Genomic DNA, 23,054 nt, shown 5'->3' with positions numbered 1-23,054 from the left:
CAAAAGCTATTGCCACCCTGAACTCTCATGCAACAACCATTGCCATCAACACATCTAACCCTGTACACTATAACCTTTTTTCAGTTATTTTTAATCTCAACTGCTTACATAGCTAATTTACACTGTCCTGCACCGTTTGCACTATCTTATTCAATGGGTGAATTTGCACTGTCAGTTCTAGAGGGTCAATTACGTACTGCAACTGCCTCATCTAGAATCTTAATTGCTGCCTTTTAGGATTTAATCTTGTATAGATTAGCATAGCTCAGTGTTTACACTGAGAGAAGCTCTCCACTCTGGTTGTATGTTCAATATAATGACAATAAAGGGCATTCTATTCTATTCTATTTTGACATGAAAATAGCAATAACTTAGACCAAAAAAAAAAAGAAAAATAAGTAGGTTTGAACAATTTAAATTGGATATTCATACAATTAGAAGAGCAACCACTGATTTCTCTCACCAACTGCCTTCTCCTCACCATCTCAACACTACCTCCTCTCTAGTCTTCCTCCAGACCTCCTCCAACCTCAACATCCTTCTACCCAATCTTCATCATCCCTCCTCTTTCCATGTCCAAACCAGCTCAGTGTGACTTTTATCCCCACAATTAATTACCAATCAAAGTTGGATGCAGGAAATTCTAAGATCTCAGCTCAAAATGGGTCCGTGTTAAAAAAAAAAAAAGACTGCAGTATAAAGCAGGAGTGCAATAGATGATGTGAGACAGGAACTAATAATGTATTTCTACCAATTCCAATAGCACTGACAGCTACATGCTAATAGCTGAAATGATATAGCTTTTTGGTTATTTTCACTTCCAGAAGTGCAGAGCAGCATATGATGGTTTCTTTTCAGTAGTTAATTCCACAGTTAAAAGCAAAAATACCGAATAAGTAAATGCAGCCGGCCGTTATATGTGAAGCATCCCAAAGTGATTTTGTAGTGGGGTGATAAATTTTCACTTTGGACAGGGCTTTGTTTTGTCTGAGGGTGAAGGTTGCAAATAAATTATAGACCAGGCAGATTTAAAGACCTTTATTTGATATCCTGTCGCAAAAAGACTACTGGTCAGTCAGCAGGGACATGGGTGTTCACTTAGTTTTGCTGAAACACTAAACAGGAAACAGACATAATGCCAGTGATGATTACACAATGAATACGGTGAACGCACAGTGGTGCCCGAGATCATCCCTACCGGAACATCAATTTCTTCTGCAGTCCACTCAGAATTTCACGGTGATCCTTGCACACTTAAGCTAAAGACAAGATCATTTTGTCCTCATTCCCAAACTATTTATGATGGCTTGACTAGGCTGACGGGAGGGACATTTGTACCTCACAGGCACAAAATTCAAATCCCCCCCCCTCCAAAAAAAAATATGAAGCTGAACACTAAACAGAAAGTTGCCTTTAAGCCTTGGTGGTCCCAGACTGCTGCGATGCTTGCTGACTCTGTTGTAGTTGCTGGATTTTCATGTTCATCACTTCGATCACGGCTGCAAGGCAGAAGAAACAAGGTCAACAACTTTTTTACTATTTGACAGCAAGGGAAAGGGTGCGGTTATGGGTGGTAAGCAAAAATAAAGACAAAAAAAAAACAGCAGGACTCAAAATTCACATGACTGGACCAGAATCTGTTTTCACGAGATGGAATTTTATGAAACAATGAGGTAGAAATTACGAACAATAATACTACTAATAATAACCGCAATGGCAGTCTCACCTTGTTTCATGGCGTGTTTTTCCTGAAGGGCTGGCTGAATTTTTTCTATTTGCTTTGTGAGGAAGTCTATTTTGCGTTTGAAGAACTCCTTGGAATCATCCACTTTCTGATAAAAAGAGGGAAATTAACTGGCATGTTAGCTATTGAAGCAAAAAATGATTTCATTCATCATCCACTGTCATACACTGATTTTAATACATCATCCATCTGGTGACAGGGGTGCATTTATAGTGCCAAACCACTTTTAACTTTCATTCACACACACAGACTACTTAGTATCCCGATTAACGAGTGAGAGAACATGCAACGTCCATGCTAAGAGGTTCAAGTCGGCCAATGAACCCAAACTAAGTGTGTAGTGACACAAACTCTCTATATTTACATACACACACGTACCTTTTCGACATAATATCCTGTGCCCACATCCACCAGAACATGTTCCACGTCATTTAAAGTTCCCGGGACGTACATCTGAGAAAAAGGTATGTCAAGGACAAAGCATCTCAGATGGACAGTCCTTATTCAAGGAGAAGTCCTGACATGAAAACAGCAAAGAACAGGAAGAGCTGGTTGTCCCTTTTATAAGTTAAAAGGATACGGAACTTGTAAGTGGCACAAGTAGTTCTTTGCCTGTGTGAAAGAGGAGAGAGGGAGTGAAATCACAGGGCAAATGAATCACATGTTCATTCTCTGTAAACAAAGGGGGTGCATAACCTGCACCTTTTTTCAAAAACAACAGAGGAGTTCTTTCCCTACCATGTTTACATTATAGTTTAGCTTCATAGACACGTCAGGTATTAATTATCATTGGGAAAAAACACGACACATGATCAAGCAAGCTATTAAATCATTTGCAAACATTTTACCCACCTTTATTGTTTTTGTTCAGAGCATTCAAACTATCCTTCGCCTCCACATATTTGGTCTGCACCACTTTTAACTGAGCTATTGACGATGTCAAGAACTCGATCTCCTGGAACAAAAAACATTCACAAACCCAGGCCGCGTCATCATAACCAAGCGGTTTCATCATAAAGAAAAAAGAGCCACATAGGCGGGATTGTTTACTGCAAATGTGTCATATTCTGTGGAGACTATGAAAATGTGAGTTAAATTTAGCTAACGGTACACATGGTGTGACGGAAGCTAGCGCCGCTGCAGCTTCCGGGCATGCGAGCAGTCCCCACGGACATTTTTACTTCAACACGTCGCGGTAAAAAAATCCGCAAAGTACATTTATGAACAAACGAGACGAACTCCGATTTACCTGATCGAGCTGGGTTTTGAGTCCCTCCAGCTGAGGGAGGGAGAGATCTGTGAGATTGACCGCCATGTTGGGAGGGAGACACCGCGGGGACTACTTCCGGGTCACGGAGGACGGACGACAATAAAAATACTAAAAAAAAATAAAAATCTTATTTAAAAAAAAAGCTTGTGGGGGGATCTCCATCGAAAGATGTATACCAAGCTTATTAAAATATCTGGACATATTTTAAAAATATACATACATATGTGACGTCACTAGCCCTCGTACCGGGGTCACCGCGTTCCCCGTCCATGCAGGTTCATCGCCACCACTGAGCTCAGACCATCATAACCAAAAGTCCAGATGTCCTTGAATATATTGCCTCTCAATAACCCCCTTTCTTTTCATTCATTCATTATGTAGACCAACTATCTTAAGATACTTTAGCCTGCTGGGTAAAATAGTTTGTTCCAAAAGATGAATCAGGATACTGTGTTAATTTTGACATATAAACATGACTTACAACAGGCATGTAGGCATACTTCGGTCTATCCCAAATACATGAAATTGCTACTACTCAGAAAAATACTGTCCTTCTTTTGCTTCTAACTGTGCATTTTATCAATGATTTAAGACCAACAACCACAACACTGACATCTAAAGAGACCAGGTTGGATTAAGGAAACGGCGTCCGGGACAATTCCTGCTTTGCCCTTCAGAAATCACACGGGGGAAACGACATATTGCAATGATTTTATTCAAAAATCTGTTAAAATGACACGGAAGCACTCCATATGAAAATCGTCACTCGGACATAATGGTATAAATTCTGTATTCTCGCTAAAACACGTCACAGGGGCTGGATACTTCCATGGCCTCCTGAACACAATATTTACACCTTGCTCTCTACCATCGCTGCGCAACGTCTACTGGAGGTGGACCGGCAGGCCGTAGACCACCGGTGCAGCCCCCACCAGGTGCTTGAGGTTGGTGGCCTGCCGGGACGGACCCATGCACTCCAGGAGCGGCCCACCGGGGCCGGACGTCAGCCAGCCTTCCAGCAAGGCCTTGGTGAAGCGGTCGATGTCCCGATCTGTCACGTCCCAAAGGTTTCCAAGGACAAAGGGGCTGGAGGAGGGAGAGAAGAGGAGGGAATGATCTCTTAAACATCTGGTGAAGTAATTTCCATGTAAATGTGTTGTGCATTACTATTTTTTCTGTACCCTTATTATACCATATTATGCACACCATGCATTTTCCTTTGGGCTGTTCCCATTTTGGGTCACCACAGCAAATCCCCTGCCTCCGCCTAAAACTTCAGCCACTTGCTTCCTTCTAACCCAGTGTTTCCCAACCTTTTTTGAGCCACGGCACATATTTGACATTAGAAAAATCACAAATAAATATGTCCAAAACATTTTTTAACGAATCAGAATGAAACCGTAGTCTCAATTTACTTAGTGTGAAATCTAATGTATCTAATATCTGTAGATTCATCAAGTTGCAATGCAAATTTCCCACTGATGTGCAACTTTTCCAGAACACTTTTTACGATGTCTGAAGACATGTCATCAATATGTCTGGAAATTGTATTATTTGAGAGAACTGGGGCTATTTCTTTATCAACGCCAGAGCCGAGCATTTCTTCTACAATGATTTTGCCGGCAGGTAGTATTAACGTTTTGCTACGGTGTTTGGCTGTTTGGATTTAGAGATGAGTTCAGCGACTTTGTAGCGAGCTTTCCCCGCTTTCTCACTCGTCTTGGTAGTTTTCAACAATGCTGCCTGTTCGTTTACGCAGATACAAGTACTTTTTATTTTAAAAATGTATCACGCAAAGTGTCATTAATCACTCTGATACACAGATGCACAGGTTAATTCACTACCCGTCGCCATCGAATGGGCACGCTGCCCACATAGACGTAGGAAGACACTTTATTTACGTTGGATAAATAATTTTCGGACCGATCAGGTGAAAGTGGGCATTTTTCCACAATTTTTCCACCACATTAGTGTGCCGCGGCACAGTGGCTGGGAAACACTGGTCTAACCCACTCCTCTCACACCAACTAACTTCCTGTCCTCTGTCCCTCCATCCATGAACCTCCTCTCTGGTCTTCCTCTGGACCTTCTCCAACCACAGCATCCTTCTAACCCAGACCTTCTCCGTCTCTCCTCTGTCCAGGTCCAAACCATCTCAGGGTGACACTATCTCTGGAACGGCTGTGGAGGTTCTCAGTCATCCAGGTCATGGGGAATTCTTGTTGAAATGTTGTAATTTATTCACTTGAGGACGTTTCACCCCTCATCTGAGAGGCTTCTTCAGTTCTAATAGCCTGTGGGGAGTGTGCTGACCCTCTGACTAAATTCCGATCCTCTCCATCTCCCTCACTCTCGCAGAAGAACCTCCGCCGCCAGTGTCTCCAAACCAGCTAGCACGGCTGCTCTACACCTCCATCGCCACCCTCCCCGTTGCTGGATGTTCTCGTGTGTGGTTCTCACCAGCCTGCGATGAGGTAGCTGAGAATGATGCCGTGGCCCTCCTGCTCCCCGCGGACTGCCAGTGCTGCGCTGCTGCAGCCCAGGAGGAGACACGCCGCCCTCAGCGGCCGCTTCAGGACCGTCTGGCTGTCAAGGAAGCGCACGCCTGCGCCGTGACCTATATAGCTGTTCGGACAGAAGGGCGAAGGGGGGATGAGACAGGGGAAACCGCCACACTACCCGCGCCGTCCGTGAAGACTCACATGTACAGGTCCTTGGTTGCTACGGCGGCCTCCAGCTGTCCCGAGTCCGGGGCGACCCCGCAGACACCGGCCCAGTCAGGGTTACTGAGAGAAAACGGGGGTTGCAGTAAAAACCCGGATCTCAAAGAAACGTTTCCTTTCGGGGAAATACGGCGCTCACCTGCAAAACCAGTCCCTGAACTGAGCCTGGGAGTTGGCCAGGTTGGCGTCTGGGTCTAGCACATAGAACACCTGCTTGGCGTCCACGCCGTGCATGAGGATGGACCGCGGGTCGCACTGCAGTGGGGCAAAATGTGTTCAAATGCTGGGCGCAAATGTGTGTGTGTGTGAGTATAAACCGCAGAGTGTGTCAGCACCTCTTTTTGAACAGCCATTCCGATTATGGAGTGCAGGGATGGCATCCGGCTCACGGAGCGAGACCTCAGGGTGGAGATGCTCTCCCACGGCAGCTTCTGGAGGTACTGCACGGGGACATGACATCATTCCACTGACTCTCAATGCTCGAGAGGAACGGGGGCGTTGCGGGGGTTCTGCGCCTCACCTTGTCCAGGACGAGGACCACGTGGCCACGGGGCTCTTCGGGGTCCGTGAACTGGGAGAGGGCTGCGTGGAGGAGCTGGTTGCACTCCTTGTCCCACCTGGGGGACACGCCCAGGCAAAACCGCCGGAGGTCTTTGCTGGAAAGCACCGGAGATGATGCAGATAGCAGGACCTGGGCAGAGAAGTCCAATGTAAAATGCTCTTTTGTTTTTTTTCTTCTTTCAGCGACCAGGAGACACTCACCTTCAGGATCTCCTCACTGATGTCCGCCCCCCTGGCGGTCAGGGCCTGGCGGAGGCTGGAGGCCTGGGCGCACAGCTTGGGATCCGACGACAGAGGCAGGAGGAGGCTCTTCCAGCAGCCCAGCAGCCCCTCCAGGGCCTTCAGGAGCTCCTGGTGGAACCACAAGTTTAGTCAAACACAGTGGACTTAAACTTCTAAAGCACGAGCAGTCGCTCTGTGGATTCTTTTGCTTTGCGATACGCGAAATATTTGACATCAACGTGGTCGCTGCCATCCGTGGAGTGGCGTTCAAAGACAGCTGGATGTGCCGCCCGCCGCTAGCTAGCTAGCTAGCTAGCTAGCCCGGGGAGAATCACAAAAAAACATGCGCGCTGTGGGCCCGTCCGTGACGAGGTGGAGAAGTTGGTGAGATACCGTGAGCGGGAGCATCGTCTGTGAGAGGGCAAGAGGCATTTACGGGGATTTGGTGCAGCGGACGGCGGGAACGTCGATGGAAGAGACGACTGAGTTTAGCCATAAAGTGTAGCAAAGTGTGCATGTTACATATACTGTAGCAACACACTGTAGCATTAAGTGTGTAGCTAGTAAGCTAAGCTACGCATACATACAAAGACTTTGTGGACAACTATCATCCTACATCTGTAGACAACTTTTTGGTCAAATACTGGTGTCAAACTGATTTTACAAAGACTGGATCTTACAGGGTCACTATTTACAAGATTGCTAAGCGATTTTTTCAGATATATTTTCAGAGGGACGGCACATGTTCGATGTTTTGAAGAGAAGGTCAGAGAAGCCAGACTGAGATGGTTCGGTCATGTACAGAGAAGAGATAGTGAATATATTGGTAGACGGATGCTGGAATTGGAGCTGCCAGGCAGGAGGTCTTGAGGAAGACCAAAGAGAAGATTTATGGACGTAGTGAGAGAGGATATGAAGGTAGTTGGAGTGAGAGAGGAAGATACAGAGAATAGGGTTAGATGGAGAAAGTTGACTCGCTGTGGTGACCCCTGACGGGAAAAGCCGAAAGAAGAAGAAGATTTTGTCGGAGAGCTGATGTCATCAAAACTGGGCTCCAGCGTTCACTCATCTCTGGATGCTCCGTATTGTCCGGCTCATCCGTGCCGCCGACAAATAATGTCTCTGCTGCCGATCTGGCGTTTGTTCTCCTGCTAGGTTCCTTTTTTTCGCGAAGTGCTAACATTAAAAAAAAAAAAAAAAAAAAGCTCGATATTGTGGTAAAGCCCGAGGGTTGGAAAAGACTGATCAGATCGCCGCCTTATATTTAACGCTCAAGATGACGAAATGCGCCACCACTACAGCAAAAATCCTCCAATTTCCCCCTGACTTTAAGTTTTTAGTCCACAACTGTGAAAACTGTTTGCTGCAAGCACGGCGCTGAGTGGCGGAGCGCAGAAAGATAGTGTGGATAGCGTCATGGCGCTCACCTTGACGCGGGCGTCCAGCGCCCTGCGACCCTCCCACCACCCGGCCTTGTCCAGCACACAGCTCACCACCTTCTGCTCGGCCTGAACGCTCTCCATCTCTCCGACCAGCCAGCTGATGGAGCGCTGCGAGACGTGGGAGGTGGGGTTTGAAAAGGAAAGTAAAAAGAAAAATAAAGGAAAAAAAAAGAGGGATCCTCACCTGCTCCCTGGAGGTGGGGATGTGGACTGTGATGGGGGCGGCGCCCCTTTCCAGGCGAGACAGCAGGATGCTGTTTCCCATCTCGCGGGTTTTCACTCCGACGGTGGACATGACACACACAGTCACACCTTGGGAATACACACACACACACACACACACACACACAGGGACGACAGTGACTTAACTGAGACTAATCCATTCCGTCTAAATCAGGGGTCGGCAACCTGCGGCTCTTTCGTCTTTACGCTGCGGCTCTGAGTGGGAAAATAAATTATAAATATTTAATTGCAGTATATTTCATTTGTGTTAATTCCTTTTTTTAACTTTTAGTGCTAAGTAGGAATATCACTGTGATCTTGAAATATTAGATAAAATTATACTTATTATTTTTCGCCGCTCAAAATAACGTCACACTGGCGGAAGCCGGTATACCCGCCAGCCGGTAAAGTCCCAATTTGCAGATGCTGTACGCAGAAGTTCAGGAGCAGAAGTCCCATAAACCAGGTAAAATAGATATTTATGAAGACATTTTGCAAATATTTATTTTTTATTGTTTACTGACACAGTGATTTTTTTCCCGATTTATCTTTAAAATTCAGGTCAAGGCTCCGCTAAAAGCTCTGAAAGCCCAAAGCTCAAAATGAGTTCATTACATAAATAAAATTTAATTTTCTCCGTAATACTTTGTGAATATCAGAAGCAACACACTTCACACTTGTTTATACAAAGTGTAAAGGTAATAAAAAGCAATATATACAGTGGTACCTTTACTTTAGACGTCAAAAAGCAATTGCGGCTCCCAGTGTTTTCTTTTCCGAGGAAACCGGGTCTAAATGGCTCTTTGGGTGTTACGGGTTGCCGACCCCTGGTCTAAATAAAGCCGGTCCGCTGGGGGACACCATGCCCTCGCATACCCGGGGGGAGGCGCTGGATGAGCTGGCTGAACTCCTGGGAGTGGCTCCGGGGGGAGGCGGACGAATCCGCGGCCGGGAAGGAGAAGACGTCCTCCAGCTGGGATAGGCGCTCCAGGGTGGAGACGCCGCCGCCGCCGCCGCCGCCATCCTCCAGGCTCAGAGTGTCCATCTGGTCGGCCAGCTCGGCAGCCGCCTTCCTCTGCTTTCTGTTCCGGGTCGTGGGAGAAAGACACAAATCGTCTGCCAGGTCGACGACGGACGCCGCCCCCCCCTCCCCTCCCCGCGAACGGCGCTTACTTGAGACAGCTGGCTAAATGCCTGACGGCGCGGTGGCGGCTGGCGATGCCCAGAGACTGAGCGTGCAGCATGGCGGTGGTGACGGGCTCCCGTTGTCCGGTGGACAACGCCAGGAGGGAAGCCACGGCGGGGAAGAGAGCCGGCGGCGGAAAGTGCTGGAGGGCCAGCCAGGCCGAGCGCAGCGACGAATGGACAGCTTCCAGAGAAATGTCGTCTGCGGGTAGAAATGGATATGTAAATACGGAGGAACCAGGAACGAGCAGAAGAAGAACCCCCAAACTATATGAAATTGTTCTGTTTAATAGCATGACTAGCATCATCTCTCTCAACCTTCAAGAAACGGGTAAAAACTTTTCTCTTTCAGGACTATTTACTACGCTGATGCTTGAGCTGCCCCAGATCAGGTTAGGCTATACAGTGTGTGTGTGTGTATGTGTCCAAAAAAAAACAAAACTCACTAACCCAAGCTTACTGTTCTGTATATTTCCTGTGCATCTTGTATTTGCAAGTGTTATTTGCAGTCCTTATGTCATCTATTGTAAGTCGCTTTGGATAAAAGCGTCTGCCAAATGTAATGTACTCAAACCGGGCCCAGAGACTCGGAGAGAACAACACAACATCTGCTGCCTGCATTAGCCCATTAGCGACCGTAGCTGTTCCTCTCGCCATTCAGACACCAGAGGAACCGTGGACCTCAGCTGCTGGTCCGAAGCCGGGTCATAGGTGCTCATAAGCCTCGCCCATTAGCAGATGCTTCTTGCGGAGCGCCCGTTTTTTTTTTTTTAAACCTATGGTCAGATGTCTTCTTGGGACAGAAGTAGCAAGAAATGGCGCAAAGAGGTCTACGCTCTAGGAAGATCTACATTTTGGACCAGCATTAGCTGAGGGTGTTCTTCACATACCAAGGCAGCACAGGGAGAGGATAAAAACTTCCACTCATCTGAAAGCCTATGGTTATTATTCCATGAACATTTCTGCGTCGTCTTCCACTCCCTTGGAGTGTGGACCTTCACTGTGCAACTAGAAGGTTCCCCAGGAGGAACCCTAGGCTACTTCCTGGACCAGCATCGGAGCTGGACGTTTTTTTTTTTTTTTTTAGAAAGCATCTGTCAGAATCACGCAAACGTGGGTTTGAGGAAATTAAAATTTGTGGGGGGAAAAAAAAAAAATCAAATCACCCAGATGGTGCCCGAGTCTCAGAAGGCGGCAGCTCCGGAGGCTCACCTGGTCTGGTGTCCGGGGGAGCGACGCTGGTCTGAGGGTCTCCTGGTTGACTCCTGAGCCTCAGCTCGGGCAGCTCGTCTCTCTCCACATTGCAGCACGAGTCCCTGCGCAGAACCTCAAGGTCTACGTCTGAAGGCGGAGCCGGAATGTAGATGTTAGGCCTCTGGTGAGAAGACAAGCCCCACCCTGTCCCGAGGACTTACTTGGATTGTCCGTCTCGGTGTCTGACGTCCGGAGCTGTTCGATACTGATGTCCAGGACCTTGTTGTTCTCCTCCTCATCGATGGTCCTCATCTTGTCCGGCTCATCCGCAAACCGCGCCTCCACCCGGGCCTGAGCCCTGGTGGTTCTGCCTCGTCTTGCCGGAGCCTCATCGTCCTCCGAGGACACGGCCCGAGGCAGCGCCGTGCTCTTCTTCGCCCCGGCGCGTCCCTTGGGCCGGACCTTCTCCGCCGGTGGATCCGGGGCAGCTTTGGGTCTGGGGGCCGCCCTCCGTGCGCCGGCTTTCTTTACGGGGATTTGCTCAGCAGGCTCCGAGTCACTTTCGTCGCTGAACTCCACCTGTGCGGCGAGAAGGCCGGACAGGTTTCACACGCGAGCCGCGGGGGCTTGAAGCCGCGGAAGTGGATCGCTCACCTTGAAGCGGGACTTCCTGGTGCGTCTGGGCGCGGCGGGCACCGACGGGGCCTCCTCTGGCCCGCTCTCCTCGAACACCTGAAAGGGCAGGCCGGGGCCGGCCCTGATGGCCCGCCGCGCCGAGGCCGGGGTGCCGGCCCCGTGGACAGGCGTGCACATCAGCGTCGGCACGGCCGTGTTGAAGTCGTACAGGCCCAGCCGCCCCTTGGACTTCACCTTCGGCGTCACGGGACCCGGCGTGCTGCCCTTCGCTGGCGGCGGCGGGAGCTTCGGTTTGGCGGATTTGACCAACTTCACCTCGGTTGTGTCAGAAAAGGACACGTGCCTGGGCTCCTTCACCACGGGCGTGGACTTCTTGTCTCCCTCGAGTGGCGCGTTCCAGGTCCACGCGTCGGGAAAGAGCTCCTCTGGCCTGCACGCTCTCTTCTCAGCTAGGGCGACCAGCGAGGCGAGAGCTTTGACCACCATTAGCCCCGCCTTCACCGGCCTCAACGCCGGAGACGGCTCTGAGTCCACGAACGCCAAGCCGTTGTCCAGGACCTTCCATAGACCGCAGGCGCTGTGCTTGGACTCCAGCGCGGAGAAGGCCATCTGGAGGTACAGGCTGCCCGTCACGTCCTGCATCAGCGAGGGGCGGGAGGAGCCGGCGCCGCCATGTGGGAGAAGCTTGGTCAATTTAGCGGCGACTTTGAGGGCGAGGGCCTTGCAGCGGGTCAGCGCCACGCCCTGGAGCTTCGCGCCCGCTTTGGCGTCCGGGGGCTGCAGCCGGCCGAGCAGGTCGGCCTGCGCGGCGGCCCAACGTGCTGTGACCCGGCCCAGGATCGGCTCCGAGCAGCACGGGCAGGGGCACCGGGCCTCGTGCCCGAGGCAGGACAGCCAACGGGGCGCTTCGGCTTTGAGAGGTGGAGGGCTTTCCAGATGACTCGTGACAGCTTCTCCGGGCATCCACTTGGTGCGCAGGAGGGCCTTCAGGTCGTCGTCGTCTAAGTCGGGCGCGGGGGGCTTTGACCTCGGTGTCGGGCGACCTTTCCTTGGTTTGATCTTAACCTCACCCTTCTTCTCCTGATCGGCACAATCTGAGACGGACAGAAGAAGACAGGATTCAGACGTGGTAGATCTGAAGGTGCTAAGCTAGTCCCTACATTGTCCACTGTTTTCTTGCACTGCTTGTTTTCATATCTTTAATCATATTATAGATGATAATATGATTCATATATATCAGGCCCGGCCAACCTGTGGCTCTCGAGCCGCATGCGGTTGTTACGTTCATGTCGAATTTTGTGTTTGTGTGTTGTTTTTTTTTTTCGCTGTGAGCAAAGAGTGCCGGAGCGGCACGTGATTGCACAAGTAAAAAACACACAAACACAAAATTCAACATGAACTTAAGAGCCGCATGCGGCCCGAGAGCCACAGGTTGGCCGGGCCTGATATATATATATATATATATATATAGATATACTGCTCAAAAAAATAAAGGGAACACTTGAACAACACAATGTAACTCCAAGTCAATCACACTTCTGTGAAATCATAGCGTCCACTCAGGAAGCAACACAGATTCATTTTGACTTGTTTTAAGAACATTACATCAAAGTTGGATCAGCCTGGAGTTTGTTTTTACACTTTAATTTTGAGTGTGATTCCTAATCCAGACCTCCATGGGTTGATACAATTGATTTCCATTGATCATTTTTGTGTGATTTTGTTGTCAGCACATTCAACTGTGTAAAGAGCAAAGTATTTCGTAAGAATATTTCATTCATTTAGATCTAGGATGTGTTTTTTAAGTGTTCCCTTTATTTTTTTGAGCAGTGTATTTATAATCATATTTATAATAATATTTACACTCCTCCTGTCAGTACACATCCAAATGCACTGCGGACAGCAAAGTAGACATTTTACTGTAGAGCGAGACCGGGTTCTACACTGAACATGTAACAATAAACGCTTTAAATCTTGGATCTTATCCAGACGTGTGAGTAACAGGGTGAACGATTGTATGTTAAACCCACTCTAATAGGCAAATGTAGGAATCAGCGGTACAGACAATGATTGAATGAATGAACGAATGAATGAATGAAGAGTGCTAAGCTTGGTTGTTCTTCACTTATGCTAGCAGGTTGTGGTAGAATAGCTTTGCGTTCCACAATTGAACCAGACAAGGGCGCCTTCGGGCAGGAAACGGCAAACATCCCGGCACCACTGACCTGTGCAAAGATCCAGGAGGCTCCGAACCTTGTCCAAATCCAGGCTACCCTCCTCCCTCTCGCCCATCTTCAGCTCCAGCTCAGCTTTCACCACCAGCAGCTCTGCACACCTGAGGGGGTAACAAATTTACCATCATAATTAACGTAATAATAATAATTATTATAACAATTCTCCAATTACCAGGGCAATCTTAACATTTATTCATGACATGGTTTCATCACTTCGATGATGACAAACTAAAACTCAATTACCTACCAAGGCTAAAAAATGCAAAAGATATTTCTTGCTTACTGATTTATTCTCTTAGAAATCATCTGGAATTAAACAAAATAGGAAAATCTCTTCTCGTCCGTAAATGTTTTTAACCTTGTCTATAGCTCAGTATAAATCAACTGGAGGCTAATAAGGCGAGCTGCTAGCTTGCTAGTGGTGACCTGGGTAGCAGAAAATGATCAGATGTCATGATTGGCTGCCACAGATGTCAATCAAGTGATAAATAATACCCCCCCCCCAAACCGGGTGTGGTGCGTGCACGTACTGGCCGAGCGCCTGCAGCTTGCTGGCCAGCTTCAGGGCCTCGAGGCACTGGAGCCGGGCGTCGTTGACGGCGCCGCAGCCGCTCCTCAGCGCCACCATCTTCGCCGAGCAGCCGAGGAGCTCCGACAGCAGCTGCCACTTCAGCACCAAGTTGTCACCTGCGGGGGTGGGGGGGCGGGGGGGGGGGGGGGGGGGCGTGACAGGTCAACACGCCGGATTCCAATGACCCGGTGCTCGCCGGCGAGAGGTACCTTGGTCGACGAAGCGCACGTCTGAGGAGGCGCCGCCACTTCCGTACAGGCCGTTTCCGACTAGGGTGACCACCAAGCTGCTGAGAAGCTTCAGGCTTTCATAGAGTGCCACGTCCGGGTTTTTCAAACCTGCAAAACAACGCCTTTATTAATCCCCACACGGAGCGGAAGTGGGACTACGTTGTGACGTGCGCGCTCACCGTGCTGGGCGATGCGGGCGCGCTGGCCGGCCGGCAGTGCGGCCGCATCCAGGGCCAAGTAGGAGCTGCAGGTCTGGAGCGCCAGGGCACGCAGGAGGTACCAGCTCTTGGACTGCCTTTGCTCGCCAGCTTCTTTCAGCGCGGCGGAGAGATAAGGAACCCCAGCTTCCACCTTCGGGGACGACGACAAATTCTTAAAATACTATTTAGAAGGGAGAGAAAGTGCAGTCGCCGAGGCGCTACCTACCTGCCCCGTGCTGTAACAGTAGCGAGCTCTCAGAAGAACGGTTAGCACGGAGAGAGAGGAGGAGGGTCCGTCTGATGGAGCCGAAGCCAGGATCTCCTCCGCCTTTTCCAGCTGCGCCTAAAAAAAAAAAAAAAAAAAAAAAAAGGAAAGACGCGCCGGTAAATAAACACCCTGAGGAGGTGGACTGTCCCCCCCCCCCCCTTGACAGGCAGCGGGGAAACTTTGGTACCAAGGCCAGCTGCGGGGAGCCCAGATCCAGGAGGAGAGCGGCGGACTGGCAGAGAGAGTTGGCGCCTGCCTGGGTATCGGAGAGGTGGCGAGAAGCTCCGGCGGCCAGTTGATAGGCCTCCAGGGCCTTCAGGGGCTGCGACACATTTGATCGACGGGGGGGAAATAAAGGTCAGTCATAAATGTGGCCGCTGACGGCCGAGCAAACATTCGACGTCAATACAGCAGTCCCGCGTTTACAGGGTTACGGGTTCCACAACCAGCCATGATAAACGAAAATACACACAAGCAACTGTATTTTTATTTTACTATCTATACATATATTCTAAAGCTTTATGACCCCCACACACGCTATCATAAACATTTCTCATCCTCAAACACGCGCAGAGAATGATGCTAGGGTTGCTCAGCCAATCAGAGGCCAGGATAAAGAGTACCGGGGTCTGGTTGGTCGCCACCCCGGAAAATGCTTATCTTACCATTTAAAAAAAAAGGTTAAAATAATATATAAAAAATACATTTGCTGTATACCACAAAAACAAGTGGTATCACAGGAAAAAAAAAAAAAGTATCATGCATTAAAAAAAACAAAATGTGATTGAATTTTTATCCATCACTATACCACAGATTTTAGCAATTTCTTACAGTGAAACCGCGAAAATGGCAAGGGACTACTTTATTACGGTGGAACACTTGTTAGTGCTTCCACCTCACAACAAGCAGGTCCTCCCACACCAAAAACATGCAGGAGGTTCACTGGAGACCAAGAATTGTGTAACTGTAGAAGTACTTGTACGTCCATATGATGTGTGAATGGTTACATGTCTCTATAGGAGGTGTAGAAGAGAGGATTAATGGGTGTAGATCTACATAATGTGTGAATAAATGGTTGTATGTCTATACGCGCCCTTGTGATCAACAGGGCGAACCCTTCCAGAATTCCTCATGACCAATTATTCACGAATTCTAAGCAGTCTTACCTTCCCCATCAGTCTGAAGAGCGCGGCGGTCAAAACGACAGAGCTGCAGGTGTGTTTCATGCACCTCACGGAGGGCGGGGCTCCACGGCGCAGCAGAGCAGACCACCCGCTGAGCGCTCTCTCCAGGGGGCTGCACAGCTCTGGGGGAGCGGCAGAGACAAATTACGTACTGCTGTGTGTGAAGGGCCGGCGTGAGGAGCACTGGTACATACTGGTCTCTGCAGCCAGGCTGAAATCTAGGCCTTCGTAGACCAGGTTGCTATCCTGAGTCTTCTGTTTGTCTTCATAGTCCAGGTCGTTGGTCGGGACGGGATCCGCCCCCAGCCTTGTCTGCTCCCGCGCCTCCCGCCGCTTCCTGTCCCGCTCCATGGCCTGACAATTGGACCCCCAAAACCAACACGCTGAGGCATACGCGGCGAACGCGAGCGGCACGTTCGGCCTTCGAACGGCAGAGGTGCTCACCTCCTGCAGGTTCTTCTCCAGAGTGCACACGTAGAGCCAAAGCAGGGCCTGGGCTTTGTCGTCCCTCAGTCTGTCCGAGTTATCCGGCGTCTCCGGCTCTTCGTCCAGCAGCCGTAAAGCCTCGTGGATGAAATCCACCGCCGTGCTGTGGCGTCGGAAAGGGACGAAGGGTCAAAAGAAGCGGCACTCATGGCTTGCGAATCCACGGTGTTGACTCCGGTCTATCAATGCGCATCAGCCAGAAAAGCAAGATGCCCAAACATGGCGGAGGCACAATTAAAAATAAAAAATTCATATATCCGGTTAACATTGTTTTTTTTTTTTATGAAGTTCCTGCGCTATTTGTAAAGCTCGCCATGTAAAAGTGAAACACCCCACATTAGCTGATTGGCACGCGGAGCTAACATTAGCCTCGGCTAACAACGAAAACAAAACTAGTCACCCAGACAAAGCAACGATCTACGAATGCGTGAGAAAGTTGCCATCCAAGTCCGAGAGAGCACAGAAGATGACTCGGCCTATAGGAGCGCTCTTCGTGAAGTACTTTTGCCTTATCGCGTGGTCAGGACGTTTGCTGGCTGGTTAAAACCCTGCGTCGAGATCCATCGAATAATCAAATCGAATCATTGACTGGTGAACGGTAATCGAATGGCGAGGGCAGTGAAGATGCACATACCACACGGTAGGTTTCATTGAAATGTACTCAAACGTTCATGTTTTCATTATCCATAGGGCTTATCCTGCAGTCAGCGGTGCAGGACACCTAAAGGTATGCAAACATTCACCTCCTTTAAAAGGGCTACGACCATTCACCCTCTCATTCACACGTCACAGAGACATGCAACCATTCCTCCTCTCACTCCTAGGTCATATTGACAGATACAACCATTCATTCAGTCATTCATCTTGAACGCGGTTTACTTTTCACGGTTTTGCTACTTCTCGGATTGGCATCGTGTTCTGCATTCTGATTGGCTAAAAAGTCACTCCGCTTCTTCTCTACCTGTGCGTCAATAACGTCGCAGTTTAATATGTACACGTACGTAAAACAGCTTGCCAAATTTACATTATTTACGTGCAAATTCTCTCACAATTTTGAGTTTCTCTAAAACCCATAATGTTGACAAAACGTTCTGGACCGACAAAAGCACCTTGCAGGGCCCAAAAGGCAGCGGAAGATGCTATCTATCGCAGATAGAGATAAACTTCTGGACATGCTAAGGGAAGGTAAAAGCTATGCGGCTGTAGGTCGGCATTACGGAATTAATGAATCTTCCGCTCGTTCCATAAAGGAGGAGGAAAAAAACATAAGGACGACAGCAGCAATAAGTTTTAATAAGGATGCAAAAAGGGTTGCAACTGTCCGCAACAAGACAATGGTGTGTGTTTTTTCCATAATCATTTTTTACTTTTCTCCTGTTTAATCCAATTACTCGGGTCGCGGAGGGCGGTGCTAATCTCCGCAATTTGAAGCCTTCTGTTCACATGGATGATTAAAATTATTATTTGACAGTACAGAAGTTATTTGTTGAAAAAAAAAAAAAAAAAAAAAAAAAGTTTCTAAAGTACAGTACTTTTATTTGTGAAACAAATGATTGAGCCTGTAAAATGGCTTGTTCTTTCTTTTCAATGTATAATAGAGTATTTAATTGTATAATAATTGTAAAAAAAAAAAAAAAATAAAGGTTTCTACTTTAAGGATTTTGCCTATCACGGGTTCTTTTTGGAACGTAACCCCCGCGAAAAACAAGGGTATACTGTACATGGAATCATTCACAGGTCATATTGACACATGATGTGCAAACATTCACTCACTCTTTCCCCTCCTATAGAGACAAACAATGATTCACCCACTCTTTCACACATTATATGGAGACAGAGGAACATTCACAGGTGATAATGACAGATACAACCATTCACATCATATACTGGCAGAGAAACTGATGACCCGTTTCCATCTCGACCACCGGCTCATCCATCACCTTCCTCACCAACGGATCCCGGAGGGTTCTGGCGAACGGTATCCTCTGCGACACTCTTCCCCTCTACCGGCCCACCGCAACGTGCATCCTGTCTCCCCTGCTCTTTGTCCTCTACACTGACGAATGCAGGTCCAACCAACAAGACTGTCACCTGGTGAAGTACGCCGACAAGACAGGAATCGCCTTCAACGCCGTGGTCTGCTCCAAAATAATTGGCCAACCCCTCAGACCTCTCACAGGCGTTAACGGCACTCAAAAAACAGCCAAAAAGATCCTTGTGGATCAGTTCCACATCCTACATCCTCTGCACACTGGTGGCAGACACCGAGAGGAGCGACCTTTGTCCCCAGAACTGTCCATCGCCTAAATGCTCAGCGACCGTGCAAACCCCTCATCGCCAAGCCAGCACCCCCACCTCGCTGAGTGTAATTAATATTACTCATGTTATATTACATAAATGCAGAGAGATTTGGCACTATTAATTTGCTCAATTCTGTAAAGTAATTTATATATACACACACAAATTCTATATTTTCCTGTCTTTTTTCTTTTTAATTTTTTTTTTAACTCTACTTTTGATGTTCACAACATCGATACTGCTACCCCCCCCCATTGCACAAATAAAGTTTTTCTGTCCGTCACTCACTCACAGGTCTTATTGACACGTATAATGATTCACCCTCTCATTGATATCATACAGAAATGCAAGTCACCATTCATTCACTCATTCAAACATCATATATAGACATTTAACCATTCACCACCTATAGAGACATACAATTCACCCTCCCGTTCACGCATCAGATACAAACATTCACCATCTCGACATGCAACCATTCGCACATCATGTATAGGCGTGCAGATATTCACTCTCATTCACACATCTGGACAGTGTAGGTTCTCCGCTGAACTGCCTCCGTGTTTTTGGACAGTGGGAGGAAACCCGGAGGAACCCCGAGAACACGGAGACTCCACACAGGAAGGCCTCCCAGCGGAGGAGCCGACCTCCGAGCGGCGATCTCACCATTCCGTGTGTTCGCTGAAATCCTGGAAGCAAACCACCTGGGCCATCTCGCAGAGGTAGACGGCCCTCAGGTGAGTGTGTGTGCTGCCCTCGTGGCAGATGTCCAGCAGGTCACAGAGGGTGTTGTAGCGCTCCTGTGCCGTGTCCCCGGCCACCTCCTTGTAGGCGTGTAACTCCTCGGCCAGGAGGCGGAGCATCACGCCTTCACCCGGGACGTCTGCGCCGAAACCGTCACGAAGGGTTCTGTCGCAGAAACACGAGTCTATTCGGCAGGAAGTCTTTTTTTTTTTGTTAAAAAAAAAAAAAAAAAAATCAGAGCTCCTCGGCACCTGAGACGGACGTCCTCCTCGGAGCTCCGTGCCGCGTCCACCTTGGTCTTCACCCACAGAGACAGCGGCTCGGCCATGTCCGTGGTGACCCGGTCCCCCAGGGCTTTCAGCCACGCGATCACCCACTCCAGGGCTTGCTCCAAGCGCCCGGCTCGCCGAGACGCCTGCACCGCCAGCATGAAGGGCCGGCTCAGCTGCAACATGTAGGAGCACGAACTTAGACACTATTTCAACCGCTCTAATCCATGCGATATTTAAATGGATGCATTCGGCGGGACACTTCTGTTTTCATATTCTATTGTTACTAAAGTATGTAGTTTTGTAAACAGAACCTTGGCTTCAAGCAGTCGCTCTTTTTCTTTTGCGGCACGAGATCAAAAGCACTTGACAACATGGCCGCCGCTGTCTGTAAAGTAGCGTTCAAAGACGGCGGGACGCCCCGCTAACCATTAGCTAGCACGGAGAAATCGTTGAAAAACATGAGCGAGGTGTGCGTGTTATGGACTCACACCGTGAAGAGACGACAGAAGAGCCATTCCAAACTAATTTGATCATTTGAAAAAGAGGAGTGGCGTTTATTTAGTTATTTAGACCTTTGTCACAGATCCGACTCCACCCCTAAATCAAGGTATTCCTCTACATCCTATATTTACATATTCTTCCTACTTTTCGTATTTGCCGCTGGGACGACTGCATGTCCCAGAAATGGAGTAAATGTGGTCTGAGGCATTTGGAAAACAATGGTCTAAATAAGAGAGCGCCGAAATGCGCAGCAAAGCTCACCTTGTCGGCGGCCAGCGTGGTTGGGAAGTCCTTGCGCAGATCCCTGCAGAGGATCTCCACGAGGCTGAAGGCCTGCTCGTACATGCGGCGGTTGAACAGCGCGCAGGCCAAGTTGGTCACGGCGCTCACTGCAAAGACCAGCGCCCATGTCAGGCCTGCGAGAACGCCGCAGAGCGGAAAAAAGTGCCGCGTTCACGCGGTCGCAGAACCCACCGGCTTTGGCGAGGAGGCCTTCGGACGACGGCTTGCGCAGCTCGGACATCATCTGGCCGGCGGACGCCTGGCAGTACAGCAGCGCTCTGCGCAGCGTCTCCTCGTCGTCCAGCTGACGGCGGCAAGACAAAATGAGAACGGCGGTATGACGCCGTACGGACATCACTTACGGGTGTGACGCTGCCTCACCTGGGAGTCCTGGATGCTCTCGTAGGCAAAGACGAAGCCTTGGTAGATGCTGAGGCAAAGGGACTGCTGGAGCCGGCCGCCCTCGGACGGACACCCTGGGTTCTGCCAAAAACAGCAAGGGAGGAATATCCAGCAGCGTCACACATGACTTTTTCCAAATCCAGAGATGCATGGTGTGCAGAGGAACTCCAGTCACACCGTAAAGGTGTATTGGGGGCAAAGGTGATACTTAAACTGCACTGCACACACAGAAACAAGAGCCCCTCACCCTGTTCAGGACATTCAGCATCTGCTCTTGCTGCTGCTCCAGAAAGGAGAACCAAGCCAGCAGAACGGGCCCACTCAGCGCCTTCCCGTGGCCGCTGTCGACGGCCCACGCCACGAAGCCGCACCCCTCCAGGATGGCGTGGGCCTCACTGTCATCCAGTTGGGGCGGGAGAGACCTCAGGGCCCGGGTACACTCTCTCAAAACCTGGCAGCTCTCCTGCTCAGCCCGCAGTCCGGAGGAATGGATCTTTAGGGCGCACTTGCCGAGCACAAGCGCCGTCCCCTGGTGCTCGGCAGGGCGGCCTGGCCGGCTCCTCATTTCACACAGAAAGGTGGCGGCCAGGGTATGATGGCCGGCTTTACAGAGCACCTTAGACGTAGCAAGCACCACTTTATGAAGTGTGTGTAAACGTGAGGGTTCTATCGCCAGCTGGTGGCCGTCCCCCCTGCTGCCGCCGCCCGGCCAAAACCTCTCTGCTAGCGTGTGAATTTCCTGGAGGAGAAAAGCAGCGTCCTCCTCTGCCATTTCGCCGCAGCTCCGCTCAAATTCCCCGATGGCACCCCTGGCATACACACCCGCTTTGGGAAGCGAGGGCGTCTCGCCGTTTCTGTCCGACAGCAGGAGGAAGCTAAGGGCTTGGACCTGGCAGTGCAGTTTGTCCCGGGGGTTCAGGGCGTCCGTGTCGTTCGCAGCAGACAGCCCATTCCAGAGGACCGAGAAGCAGCTGTGCACGAGAACATGGTAGTCCTCGACCTGGGGACCGTAAAACACCCGCGTTAATGGCGACAAAGCGTGTGCGTGAAAGCGTTCGTCGACCAAAGAGAGTGACACACACCTGTTGTGTCGAGGCAAGCCTACAGTAAAGCAATCCAGCCACACGACTGCACAGATGATGGGCCTCCAGAGAGCTGAGGGTCTTGACAATGTGGAAGATGATCTTTTCCATGTAGAGAGGACTGCTGCGGCCAAGGGGTGCGGAGACCTCGTAGCCATGAAGGGAGAGCTCCACCAGCCCCACCAGCTGACCAGCGCGGTCCAAACCCAGAGATCCCACCCCGAGGTGATGGTGGCAGGCTCTGATGACCCGGTCACACAAGGTGCGGCACTGGGGCCCGGGACGCCCCTTCACGTAATTCTGCAAAAGATACATGTAAAACAATCAAAAACTGTGTTTTTGTAACTCATCTGATTGGTGATGAGGTGACGTCAGTGGTAGTTAGCGGCGGTTAGCTAGCAGGTCCAGGACGCGGGACCCTCTCTGACAGGCACAGGGGGTCATGTTTGGGCGCCAACCTGGAGCTCTTCGTGTAGAAGCCGCGTCTCCTCCACGGAGGCCGTGATCTCGATGAATTCGTCCACTTTCAGACACTTCATGACGGCCGCTGTGGGGAGGGAAACAACCCGGTTCGAGCGACGGGCTTCGGCCGTATCCCGGCTACAGCAACTAGCTTAAAACGCCTCTGACGCCAGGCGGAAGTTCTCCACGAACAGTTCCTATATTTGTTCAGGGTGAATGAAAAAATGTTAAATATTAAGTAGTCATGCTGTTGTTGAGAGCCGAAACCGCTGCGTGATGTCTGGGTGGGCCGTGGGATTCCGACAGCCCTAGAAAGTGTCCAACACCGCGCACCGCGTTTGAAAAGAACTTGGTACCCAATCAAACAGCACTTCCGCCCTGACCGGAAACCTATTGACTTTCGGGTATTGTAGTTTTTTTGTGTTTATTTGTCCGGATGTTAGACAGGTTTTTCGTATTTTTAAATTATACTTATACATATATATGTATGTGTTTATATATATATATATGTGTGTTCATTTTATATTATATCATATTATATTATATGAAGTTCAAAGTCAGCTCCATTGTCAATTTTTATCCCTCTTGTTGTTTTCATCCTTTTAATAACATCTTTTAATTATATTCATATGTTTTTTT

General features: G+C 49.4%; 2 protein-coding genes across 3 annotated transcripts; both read right to left on the bottom strand.

The window, feature by feature from the left end:
- Nucleotides 1-1,023: 1,023 nt before the first annotated feature.
- On the bottom strand, nt 1,024-3,093 carry pfdn5 (prefoldin 5). Its single transcript, XM_086168669.1, has 6 exons — nt 2,994-3,093; nt 2,597-2,699; nt 2,325-2,356; nt 2,123-2,197; nt 1,727-1,832; nt 1,024-1,499 (listed from the first exon to the last, which is right to left on the bottom strand). The coding sequence occupies exons 1-6, from the start codon at nt 3,057-3,059 to the stop codon at nt 1,414-1,416; spliced, it is 468 nt and encodes a 155-aa protein (XP_086024795.1). The 5' UTR covers nt 3,060-3,093; the 3' UTR covers nt 1,024-1,413.
- Nucleotides 3,094-3,719: 626 nt separating this feature from the next.
- On the bottom strand, nt 3,720-22,733 carry espl1 (extra spindle pole bodies like 1, separase). Of its 2 annotated transcripts, none has more exons than XM_086168333.1 (31): nt 22,412-22,733; nt 21,954-22,253; nt 21,100-21,871; nt 20,851-20,945; nt 20,662-20,773; nt 20,449-20,576; nt 19,666-19,859; nt 19,337-19,579; nt 16,331-16,475; nt 16,081-16,240; nt 15,869-16,008; nt 14,890-15,024; nt 14,661-14,777; nt 14,414-14,585; nt 14,214-14,342; nt 13,964-14,120; nt 13,425-13,534; nt 11,218-12,293; nt 10,785-11,142; nt 10,582-10,710; nt 9,358-9,571; nt 9,061-9,266; nt 8,147-8,274; nt 7,948-8,070; nt 6,500-6,649; nt 6,258-6,428; nt 6,073-6,177; nt 5,877-5,992; nt 5,717-5,800; nt 5,475-5,639; nt 3,720-4,100 (listed from the first exon to the last, which is right to left on the bottom strand). In XM_086168333.1, exons 1-31 carry the CDS (start codon nt 22,490-22,492, stop codon nt 3,899-3,901), a joined length of 6,417 nt encoding a protein of 2,138 aa, XP_086024459.1. In that variant the 5' UTR covers nt 22,493-22,733; the 3' UTR covers nt 3,720-3,898. The 2 variants fall into 2 exon arrangements, with proteins under 2 accessions (XP_086024459.1, XP_086024460.1); XM_086168334.1 differs by having other exon boundaries at nt 3,757-4,100; nt 10,582-10,704; nt 10,767-11,142; nt 21,106-21,871.
- Nucleotides 22,734-23,054: the final 321 nt, after the last annotated feature.

The sequence above is a fragment of the Fistularia commersonii genome, chromosome 21 (assembly GCF_037954325.1).
Source record: "Fistularia commersonii isolate RoL2024-O1a breed Wild chromosome 21, RoL_Fcom_v1.0, whole genome shotgun sequence".
Classification (NCBI taxonomy): domain Eukaryota; kingdom Metazoa; phylum Chordata; class Actinopteri; order Syngnathiformes; family Fistulariidae; genus Fistularia; species Fistularia commersonii.
The sequence above is the reverse complement of the archived record's forward strand: the minus strand, read 5'-3'. Positions and strand labels throughout refer to the sequence as shown.

What these genes read in the sequence shown, in the direction of transcription:
- pfdn5 (XM_086168669.1), bottom strand. Translation starts at nt 3,059, where the DNA reads ATGGCGGTCAATCTCACAGATCTCTCCCTCCCTCAGCTGGAGGGACTC. An exon ending in TCAAAACCCAGCTCGATCAG is followed by an intron (nt 2,700 to 2,993) that starts GTAAATCGGAGT and finishes TTTTTGTTCCAG; the next exon opens with GAGATCGAGTTCTTGACATC. An exon ending in TTGTGCCACTTACAAGTTCC is followed by an intron (nt 2,198 to 2,324) that starts GTATCCTTTTAA and finishes CCTTTTTCTCAG; the next exon opens with ATGTACGTCCCGGGAACTTT.
- espl1 (XM_086168334.1), bottom strand. Translation starts at nt 22,492, where the DNA reads ATGAAGTGTCTGAAAGTGGACGAATTCATCGAGATCACGGCCTCCGTG. An exon ending in TTCAGCGAACACACGGAATG is followed by an intron (nt 16,476 to 19,336) that starts GTGAGATCGCCG and finishes CCGACGCCACAG; the next exon opens with CACGGCGGTGGATTTCATCC. An exon ending in CATTTAGCCAGCTGTCTCAA is followed by an intron (nt 9,267 to 9,357) that starts GTAAGCGCCGTT and finishes GACCCGGAACAG; the next exon opens with AAAGCAGAGGAAGGCGGCTG.